The 11,475-nt window shown below is 38.3% G+C and overlaps 1 protein-coding gene across 1 annotated transcript in view; it reads left to right on the top strand.

The window, feature by feature from the left end:
* ANO2 (anoctamin 2) overlaps window positions 1–11,475 on the top strand; it is a 341,480-nt gene that overhangs the window by 164,037 nt on the left and 165,968 nt on the right. Inside the window, exon 11 of the mRNA XM_059404945.1 lies at window positions 8,048–8,182. Within this exon, the coding sequence (XP_059260928.1) occupies window positions 8,048–8,182 (135 nt within the window). The remainder of the gene's footprint in view (window positions 1–8,047; window positions 8,183–11,475) is intronic.

Consider the following 11,475-nt stretch of genomic DNA (forward strand, 5'->3'; position numbering starts at 1 on the left):
ATCACCTCACACCTGTCAGAATGTCTAAAATCAGAAAGACAAGAAATAAGTGCTGGCAAGGATGTAGAGTAAAAGGAATCTTTGTGCACTGTTGGTGGGAATGCAAACTGGTGCAGCCACTGTGGGTTAACAACACTATGGAGTTTTCTCAAGAAATTAAAAACCAGAAATACCAAAGGATCCAATAATTTCACTACTGGATATTTACTCAAAGAAAATGAAAACACTCATTCGAAAGGGCATATGTACCCCTATGTTTTTGCAGGATTATTTATAGTAGCCAAACTATGGAAGCAACGTAAGAGTCCATTGATAGATAAATAGATAGGAAGATATATGTATATGTGTGTATGTGTGGGATGTATCATGGAATATTATATTAGAAAGGATGAGATTTTTGCCATCTGCAACAACATGGATGGACCTAAAGGATATTATGCTAATCAAAATAAGTCAGACTGAGAAAGACAAGTACCGTATGATTTCTCTTATATGTGGAATCTAAAAAAAAAAAAAAAAAAAAAAAGAATAAACAAACAACAGAATCAGACCTGTTAACACAGAAAGCAAACTGATGGTTGCTAGTGGGAGTGTGCACAAAATGAGTGAAGGCAAGTGGGAGGTATAGGTTCCGTACCTCCTGCTTCCAGTTATGAGATGAGTAAGTCGCAGGAATAAAAGACACAGCATAAGGTATAGTCAATGGTATTGTAATAACATGGTGTGGTGACAGCTACACTGTGGTGAGCATAGCATAATGTTGAAACTTGTTGAGTCACTGTTTTATACCTGAAACTTAGTGTATCAACTACTCTCAAGTAAAACAAAATAATAAAAATTTAAAGATGAAACCATTTAAAATCAAGATATAATATACCTATAGACAGATACTTGCTGAATTTTTGCAAACTGAACACACTCATACAACTAGTACCCAGATCAAGAAAGAATATGATTAACACTACTATCTGGACTTCTAGCACAGCTATTTTGTTTTTGACTTTACATAAATATAAATAGAATAATTAAATATATATAGTTTTTACTGTGTGACTTCTTTTGCTCAACGTTGTGTTGATGAGATTTATCCATATTGTTGCATGTTGCTGTATAACATTCCATTGGGCAAATATAACACAACATATTTATCCATTTTATTGCTTATAGACATTTATGGTGTTTTATAGGCATTTATGGGTTTCCAGTGTGAGGCATCCTAGATAGTGCTGCTGTTCTATGTCTCTCAATGTGCATGTATGCATTTCTGTTGGGCACATACTCAGGAAGAGAGTTGTTGCATCATTGGGGATGCCCAGGTTCAGCTGTAGTAGATATTACCCATCAGTTTTCCCAGAGTAGATCTACCAATATACATGCCACCTGCACCGTGGGAGCATTTCTGGTTTCTCCACATTTGGCCAAGACTTGGCATTTCCCCTCTCTTTCGCTTTTACCATTCTCTTGACTATACAGACTTATTGTGTTGTGATTTCATTTACTTTTCCCTGATGATCTGATGATGAGGAAAGTTGAGTACATTTTCATATGTTTATTGGTCAATTGGGTATCTTTTTTGGGGGAGAGGAGTAGAGGGAATGGGAGAGAGAATCTTAAGCACATGGGGCCCATCACAGAGCTTGATTTAATAACCCTGAGATCATGATGTGGGTCGAAATTAAGAGTTGGTTGCTTAAATGACTGAGCCACACAGGCATCCCAATTGGTTATCTTTTTAATGAAGAGTTCCTTAAAGTCTTGTGCTTATTTTTTCTGTTGGATTCCTAATTCTTATTCATCTGTAGAAGTTCTTTATGTATTCCAAATACAAGTCCATGTATACAAATTTTTTTTTTAACTATTTCTTGACCTGTCTTTTTACTCACCTAACAATACCATTTGATGCGCAGAAGTTTTCCATTTTAATGTAGTAGACCACGTGGGTTTTTAGAATAAGTGTCATCAAAACTTGCTTATTGTGTTCTAGACCTTGCTCATTTCATTTTCAAATTAACATATTTTTAAATGGAAACAAAATGAAGCTTAGAGAGGTGGGAAAGACTTTCCCAAGGTGGGAAACAGCAGAGGGAACATTCATGCCTGCTCTCCTCACTTCAGAGCCCCTGTTCTGGGACCTCTGCTATACCAGAGAGGACACCAGCTGATATCCCATAGACATTGTTTAGCCCTTGAATTTTTTGTTTGGCCTGTACATTTTTTTCCCAGTTGAATTAGTTGCCAACATTGAAAAATTAGGAGAAATACAGATTTCCAGCTTTTCTTGGAAAATTGTAGGATCTGGCAATTCTGGTCCCGTTTTCTCACATGTCTCCCAGGACTGCTGGAGCTGAGTAGTTACTGGTCCCTGTAGATAGAAATAAGCCCTCTCCTGTTCCACTGGAGATACTATGATTGGTCATGCTTGGCCTGCTTTGGTCATTTATGTTTCCTGCCTGGTTTTTGAAGGCATCTGAATTTTTGACAACTAAACTGTTGCCCTTAAATAGCATAACTGACTCCTTTTCCTTCTTTGTTTCATCTGTTCTTACCCTAATAGATTTTGACCTCGCTCGCTTCCTTTGCCAGGTGTCTGGGCTCTGTGTTCAGGCTTCCTGTCTACCTTTTTGGCTGTTGATGATTTTATGGTAAAAAGAGGAGTAAATTGCTTATGTGGAACAGTTCAAAGAACTCCTCAAAATATTCTCTCCCTTCCTTTAAGGGATGAAGGTATTGTTTCTATAAAGCTTGAAATGTAATTCCTTTCCTGGAAGAAGTGATGAAGTACCCCAGTGAAGTTTAAGTTACCAGATCAGTTCCTTAAGCATAAACCTGGGAAGCAACAGGAGAAAAGATTTGTAGATTTTATGGGTTAAGAGACTGGTCAGGGAAATCTTCTATCTTTGAATGGCTGAGTACCTCAGATGGGAAGCTTTGGTGGTCTGGTTTCAGAGCTGGAAAAAACATGAGAACATGGCAGGGGATGGAGGATGAATAGGTAGCTATGATCTGTCTTTCTCTAACTCAGCAAATTTTCCCTGCACATGTCCCCTGCCCAGCTATTTCCTTCCCTTCCCTAAGTCCCTCCTAGAAGTTAGTATACTGTGGAGGAATCTTGAGAGTTGGAATCTCAGTTAACCTCACTGAGTTGAATCTTGTCTCTGCTTTCTTCCCAGCCACGTGACCTTGGGGCACTATTTTTGTCCATCAGTTTCTTCATCTCCAACTGGAAGATAATAGCATACTACCTCATAGAGTTGTGGGGACTAAAAAAATGAGACAATATTTAGAATCTTCTTAGAACAGAGACTGGCAAAATCAGCCCTTGATAAATTTCAGTCCCTATGACTGCTGTTGTTATCCTGGCAAGAGCACATGGGGGGGTCAAATGCCAAAGGACCAAATGCTTGTCTTGCCATCCACTAGCCATGTGACCTTGGACAAGTCTGTTTATCCAAAGACTTTCTGTTTCCTCACCTGGAAAAGATGTTGTGAGAATTGAAAGTGGAGTTAAATAAGACGATCAAGACAAGAGCACTAGGACAGTTTGTGTTTGTTATGTGTTATGTCTCTCCTATCTTCCCATTCCCCACTCTTCTTCCAAAGGTAGGCAATGTAGTCTGGAAGGGAAGGCAAGATGAGCACCCATGAGGGGGCAGCTAATAGTATCCCATGATCATGGAAATAGGAACTGTAGTGATGTCCCTTTTTTCAGTCCCCATGTTGGTAATTTGTGTTTTGTCTTTCATCTTCTTGATAAGTCCGACTAACATTTGTCAATTTTATAGATCCTGTCAAACAACCAGCTTTTGGTTTTATGGGCCCTTTCTTTATGTTTCTTCTGTTTTCATTCTCACTGATCTCTGTTCCCCACTTTATTAATTCTTTACTTCTTTGCATTGGATTGAATTTGTTCTTTTTCTAGTAGAAGTGAAAGCTTAGATGATTGATTCAGAGCTTTCTTATGTTAGTACAAGTATTCAATGCTATAAATTTCTAAGTATTGCTTTAATGGCATCCTACAACTTTTGGTAATATTATGTTTTCCTTTTCACTCAATTGAAACTACTTTCTAATTTCCCTTTTTATTTCTTCATTGACCTTTCTTTGGGTTATTTGGATGGGTGTTGTATTTCCAAGTATTTATAGATATTTTCAGATATCTTTCTGCTGTTGATTTTTAGTTTAACTTAATTGTGCTCAGAGAATAAAATTTCATTACTTTAGTCCCTTATATTTGTTAGATTAGCTTTATAGCTCAGAATATGGACCATCTTGGTGAATGTGTATTGGAAAGAATGTATTTTCTGCTGTTTAGTAGATGATTCTATACATGTCAATTAGGTCAAGTTGGTTTGTAGTGACTTCTGTGTCCCTACAGATTTTTTATGTCTCCTTGTTCTCTCCATTACTTGAGAGGGAACTGTTGATATCTCCAGTTTATACTTGAGAATTTGTCTATTCATCCTTCTAGTTCTCTCAGTTTTTATTGTATGTATTTTGATGTATGCAGCTGATCTGTACATTTTACTATATACATTTAGGATAATCAGGCCTTCTTAATGAGTTTACCATATTATCATTAATTGATCTGCTTCTTTATCCCAGGTAATGTTCCTTGTTCAGAAGTCTTTGTGTGTCCCACGTTCCTTTTGATTCCTGATTGTATGATATATTTTTTTACTTTTCTTCCATATATGCCTTTATAATAAAAGTGGGTTTCTTGTATGCTTACATTTGTTATTATTAATGTATTTGTATATATTTTTTAATTTAATTTTATTTTTTTCAGTGTCCCAAGATACATTGTTTACGCACCACACCCAGTGCTCCATGCAATACGTGCCCTCCTTAATACTCACCACCAAGCTCACCCAACCCTCCACTCCCCTCCCCTCCAAAACCCTCAGTTTGTTTCTCAGAGTCTACAGTCTCTCATGGTTCATCTCCCTCTCCGATTTCCCCAACTCACTTCTCCTCTCCATCTCCCAGTGTCTTTCGTGTATTCCTTATGCTCCACAAGTAAGTGAAACCATATGATAATTGACTCTCTCTGCTTGATTTATTTCACTTAGCATAATCTCCTCCAGTCCCATCCATGTTGATACAAAAGTTAGGTATTCATCTTTTCTGATGGAGACATAATACTCCATTGTATAATGTATTTATATTTTAAAACTACCACCTTACTATTTGTTTTCTATTTGTTTTGTCTGTAGTTTCTTTTGGTTTTTCCTCTTTTCATGACTTCTTTGCAAATGAGTATATTTTATGGTTCCATTTCATCTCCAATTTTGGTCTGTTAATTATTACCTATTTTTAAAATTCAGTGGTTGCTCTAGGATTTACAGAATCCTTTAACTTACCACATTCTACTTTAAAATAATATTATACCATCTCACACCCTGGGTAAGGGCATTATTACACTATTTCTATAGAGGGACCTATATATACATACATACATATATATATGTATATACATACATATATATATAACGTATATAGTTTATAATGTATATAGGAGTAGGACAAAACAGCACCTATGATAGGAGAGAGGAAACTGAGAAATAGTGTATATATGTATGTATAGTGTATATATGTATGTATATATGTATGTACATATGGATATACATATATATGTATATGTATGCATATATATATATGCTTATATACATATATATGTATATACATACATATACATATATACACTATGTATGTATTTCTCAGGAAACTGAGAAATAGTGTATATATGTATGTATAGTATATATATGTATGTATATATGTATGTACATATACATATACATATATATGTATATGTATGCTTATATATATGCTTATATATATGTATATACATATATATACATATACATATATACACTATGTATGTATTTCTCAGGAAACTGAGAAATAGTGTATATATGTATGTATAGTGTATATATGTATGTATATATATGTATGTATATATACATACATATATATATATGTTATAAACTCCATAAGTCATCATCACAATTTTTGGTTTTTACCAATGTTTCTCTGCCTTTTTTCCATTACTGCTCTCTTCCATGAAATTTTAATACCACATATATCTGTATATCTCTTTATGTTCTGTGGTCCTTTGGAGACCTAAAACCACTGTAATACCTAAGATAGTTTTTGGCTTCCAAAGAACTAGTTTTATCCCCACGGGAGCACTGTTTCATATAGTATTCTGGGTTGACCGTTTTTCCCACCCCCCCCTTTCCATACTTTAAGGTTGTCACCCTGTTATCTTCTGGCTTGCATAGTTTCTGCCAAGAAATTTTTGTCCCTTTGCATATAATATCCTCCTTTTCCCATCTTTCCCTCCCCAGCAAAGCCTTACCCCCACCCCAGCTTAATTAAAGATTTTCTATCTTTGTTTTTCAGATTTGATTATGATATGTCTCGGTGTATAAGTTTCTGTTTTTGTTTTTATATTTACTCTGGTTGGGGTTCTCTGGATTCTTAAATCTATGTTTTGTTGTTTTTGATTAATTTTGGGAAATTTTTTAGCCATAACCCTTTCAGATATTTCTTCTGTCTTCTTTCTCTTAATCTTCCTGGGACTTCTGTTATATATATGGTAGACCCTAGAATATTATCCTCTGTCCTGCCCCTCCCCCAGAGCAGACTGCTGATCATTATCAGTCAGTGATTTGAATGAGAGATGGTCTTGGGAGATGGGTGTGTTTCCATGCCCCTCTGCAAATAAAGAGACCCTTTCCAGTTTCCTATGTTGCCATACCCTCCTTGTGAGTACCAGATGGTGGTCATTGGCTGGGATCTTATGAATGACTGCAAACTCCTCTTGTGTCTGGAGCTCCCAGTTATTCTAAGCTATCATGCTAACCTATACTCAGCCTTTCAGAATTTACAAGATTATATCTTTTTCTTTGTACTGCCTTTTCCTTCTGTGGTCTGCCAAATCTGAAAGTGTTTGCATATCCCATTTTCCTTGGAGGTGCTTGTCACTTTTTAAAAAAATATTCACTTCACATGATTACCTTGTAGTCTCCACTCTATGATGGGTTCAAGGAAAGTTTAATGTTACAGATTATCTGGACTTCTCTTGTTGTTAGGGTGGAAGCCACATTATCTTGCCATTGTGTGAATCCTAGGTGAGAGCAGCCCCTTTGGTAGTGGACAAATAGATTCAATTCACTGTTCTTATCCTTTTGTCCTCACATCAAAGAGTGGGCTGCACTCCCATTTCCCTCCCGTGTTTTATGTCATAGCCTCTTAGGAAAGAAAATGCACGGTTTCTCTGTGGTTTGTATTTTTCTACTCAGGTGCCTGTCACCAATAGTTATTTAAAAGAAAAATTCCTTTTTTAGAGACAGTGTGACAACTTACTCACTTCCTGACCTGGGGATCAAAAAATATAATGGCTTGTTAATTTTCTCTTTAAAAGAATTTTTTATTATAAAATTAATTCATTAACAAAGTAGAGAGTTTAAAAAATGCAAAAAGGTAAAAAATAAAGAAATACAATCCATCCATAATCCCATCAGCTAAGGAAACCATTGCTAATATTTTACCAAAATTCTTCTAGTCATTTTTCTGAGTTTAATGGTTTGTATACATAAGTATGTGTGCCCACCTGTTTGTGTGTTTTAGTCACATAGCAAAGTTTTGAAAAGGTATTTTTCTATGGGTTACGGTACTCATGAGGTGATGTTGTGTTACTCATGTTTGTCTGGTAAAGATGCCAAAATGTATGGCCTATTTTCTGTTTGCTGTTAGGGCTGGATTCCTTCTTGGGACTATTTCACGTGAATAGCCAGGATTCCCTGGGGGATGTGTGTGTGTGTGTGTGTGTGTGTGTGTGTGTGTGAGTGTGTGTGTGTGTGTGATTCCCAAGGAATGTAATTCATAGTGGAAGAGACCAGTTCTTTGTGCTGAGGTCCCTCTTGCGCCATCTAACTTCCATCTCTTTTTATTTATGCTGACCCGTTGTCAGGTTTAGAACAAACAGAAATGGAGGAGGTGTATGGTGTTCTTAATAAGTGTTGCAATTTGCTTTCTTTTTCAGAAAGTATTTTGGAGAAAAAATTGGACTGTATTTTGCCTGGCTGGGGTTATATACATCATTTCTCATTCCATCTTCTGTAATTGGAGTGATCGTGTTTCTTTATGGATGTGCAACAATCGAAGAAGATATTCCCAGGTGAGATGTTTTTAAAGAAAAAGCCTCAGTTCCCACAGGGCAGTACTTTGGAGTTTCATCCCAGTTGCAAGTACAGTTCACATGCTTCCTTCCAAAGTCCTCACCCTCTATTCTCTCCTCCCCTTACCACACACATAACCTCCCTCCAGAGACAGATCTGGGAACTACAGAGTCTGGGAATGGCTTCAGAGCCTGCTGGGGATGGCTCCCTTTCTTTCCTAGTTAAGCTCTTCTCCAGGGCTAAAGGCTGATGTGGGCAAGTAGATTCTACCTGATGAAAAACCCCAAGCCTGAGAAGTGCATTTTCCTCTCAACTGCATGACTTTTTTCTCTGGTTTCTCCTAAGACCTGAGGTGGGAAACGGTGAGTGGCATTGGATAGAGATCACATGTCGATATGGTCAAACACTGTTGGGGTAAAATGCTGTGAGGCTGTCTATAGAAGCAGGCAGTTCTGGAACTGAGGGGGGCTCAACCTCTGGTTCAGGAAGTCAGAAACTGCAGGTGGTGACCGGCCCCATGGTGGGGCTCTTGGAGAGTCAAGAGATGGAACAAAGGCTGGTCCTTATGGTGAAAAGAGAGCCTACAAAGAATATAAGCACTTAAAAATAGCATACTTGGGCTGCCAGGTGGCTTAGTTGGTTAAGCGTCTGACTTGATTTTGGCTCAGGTTGTGATCTCAGGGTCACAAAATCAAGCCCTGTGTCTAGCTCCATGCTGGGTGTGCAGCCTACTTCAGATTCTCTCCCTCTCCCTCAGTGTCCCCCCAACACCACTCATGCTCTCCCCACCACCCCCGACAAAAAAATAGCATCCTTTAGGATGGAGAGCATTACATACTAGCTATAGGACTAGATAGTTCACTCCCCAGGTCTTCCTTCCCTTGGCTGTAAATAGTGATAATAACATGTACCTTGTAATGTTGTTGTAAGGATTCAGGAGATGATGTTTGGCACATAGTAAAATGTTAATAAATAATTGTTGAAGGAATCAACATATGTAGAAATAAAGTACAAGTGACACTTAACTTACATTTGGTATTTAAATCTCTTGCTATCTTCAGCACTGTCCTCAAAAACCGAAGCGTGATCAATGTATTTTAATACTTTCTCAGTTGCAATTGATAGAAATGCAACATCAACTAGCTGAAGCAAAAAAAAAAAAAGGAATTTATTAGAAGGATTCTGGGGTGGTCAGGGAACATAGTGGCAAGTGTATGGCTAGCCTAGGGGCCAATGGAAGTAGGGACTCCTGTTTATCTCCCATCACTGTTTTTTTCTTGTATTTGTTTCACTGCAGATTTTCTCCATTGGATGTAAACATTCCTACTAATAGCTCATGGAACTTGTATTTTAGAGCTTTCTCTATAATTGGTTCCAAAAACCCCGTTGGCTCATTTTGGATTAGGGTGGAGGCCCTGGGCCCATAGTCGGGGCTGTGGGGGCTAGATCACTCTTTACCAAAAGGATGTTTCCTCAGTAGCCGGGTGGATGAGGACACTGGGCTGAGTGGGTGTCCACTATAGTTGGAAGAAGTAATGGCTGTCCTGAAGAAAGGACCAAGAGCTGGGCTTCTTTGAGGAAAGGGTTTCACCAATGATCAATACTTAGACCTACTTAAATACTTAAAGCTAGATACTTAAAACTAGATAACTTAGTGTAAGACACAAGGGTTTGGATATTTCTATGTGTAAAACCCTGGCACCAACTGCCCAGTGTTTTGACTGGGGATTCTGGGACCACGACACAACAAATATGATGGAGGTTTTGCCTTCTTCAGGCCATCTAGCATGAGGGAAAAACTAATACTTATCAAATGTCTTCCTTGTGCCAGGCATGGGGCTGGGTGTTTCTCAGATACCAGTTTCTTTGATCCTGTAGATAGAGATTATGGTTGTAACCTGTTAGATTGGTATTATTTTCCCCTAACAGAGGTGGAGAAATTATGCTTACAGTCATGTAATGTGTCCAACTTCAGCAACTAGTAGTTGTCAGGGTTACAACTTGACCTCAACTGCCCCCTTTCCCCCTGAGATGTGACATCTCCCAGAAGGTTCATATCCTCCTTGGCAGCCAAGCAGTTTCAACGGGCCTAGCCTGGTACCTTCTCAGAAAACATGGCTCCCATGTTTTTGTTGCCCAGTTTGATCCCTATAGAGCTGGGCCTCAGGTTGATCCACATGGGAAAACTCCACTGTGTGTAGAGAGCTAGTGCCAGAGTAGAGGGTAGACCATCGGCGTGCTCGTTTACATTGGGATTTAGAATTTGTGCCTTGGTTCCCCATATGGGAATACATATGAAAGGGACTGTGTGGCTGGAAATGACCATGGTCTGCATGTACTGAGAAATACATATCTGCACACATGCAGTCATGTACATGCAGGTATACGTGGATGTGAAAGGTGACCATTATCACTGCAGATGTCTCTTCTCACATGTCAGAGTGTGTAATGTTTCACACACTATGTCTAGCAACCCCTTTACCCCTTTAGGGGGTTAGAGAACCAGCTGAATGGTTGTCTTTTTTTTTTTTTTTTAAGATTTTATTTATTCATCTGAGAGAGAGAGAATGAGAGAAAGGCAGAGAGAGAGTATGAGAGGGTGAGAGGGGAGAAGCCAGAAGGAGAAGCAGACTCCCCACCCAGCAGGGAGCCCGATGTGGGACTTGATCCCGGGACTCCAGGATTATGACCTGAGCCGGAGGAAGTAGCTTAACCAACCACCTAGGCACCCTTGAATGGTTGTCTTTTAAATGAGCTAAAATAGGATTGAGTAGAATGAAAAACGATATTAGTATTCATCACAAGAAGGAAGTAATAGGTATTGTTTCATGAGATTTTATTTAGCTATATAAATACGTTTATGGTGGGGAGAGAGAGAATGTTTGTATTCGCATGCTGGAATCTGGTGGAAAAGATTATTTTTAAATTACAGCTTACGGTAAAAAAAGTTTGAAGTTGACTGTTTTAAAGCTGAAAATTTGGTTGTTGGCTCTTCAAACTCAGGGTGGGGTGTGATTTTTTTTTTCTAATATTTACATCTTCCTTGTTTAAGTATATTATGAGGATTTTTTAAAAGAACTGCCCTTTAATCATAATTATATAGCGATCAAAAATCCAGGCTCCTCCGCCGGTCCTACCTTTCAGAAAGTGGTTGTTTTTCTGTTTCCAGAATTGCTGTTCTTCTTCTCTTCGATCTGCCGATGGGTTTTCAGGTGTTTGCAATCTTTAGATAAGCTATCTAGCTGATCTCCGGCTAGCTGAAGCAGTCTCAGCTTGCTACTTCTCCGCCATC

This window comes from Mustela nigripes, chromosome 6, assembly GCF_022355385.1.
Source record: "Mustela nigripes isolate SB6536 chromosome 6, MUSNIG.SB6536, whole genome shotgun sequence".
Classification (NCBI taxonomy): Eukaryota; Metazoa; Chordata; class Mammalia; order Carnivora; family Mustelidae; genus Mustela; species Mustela nigripes.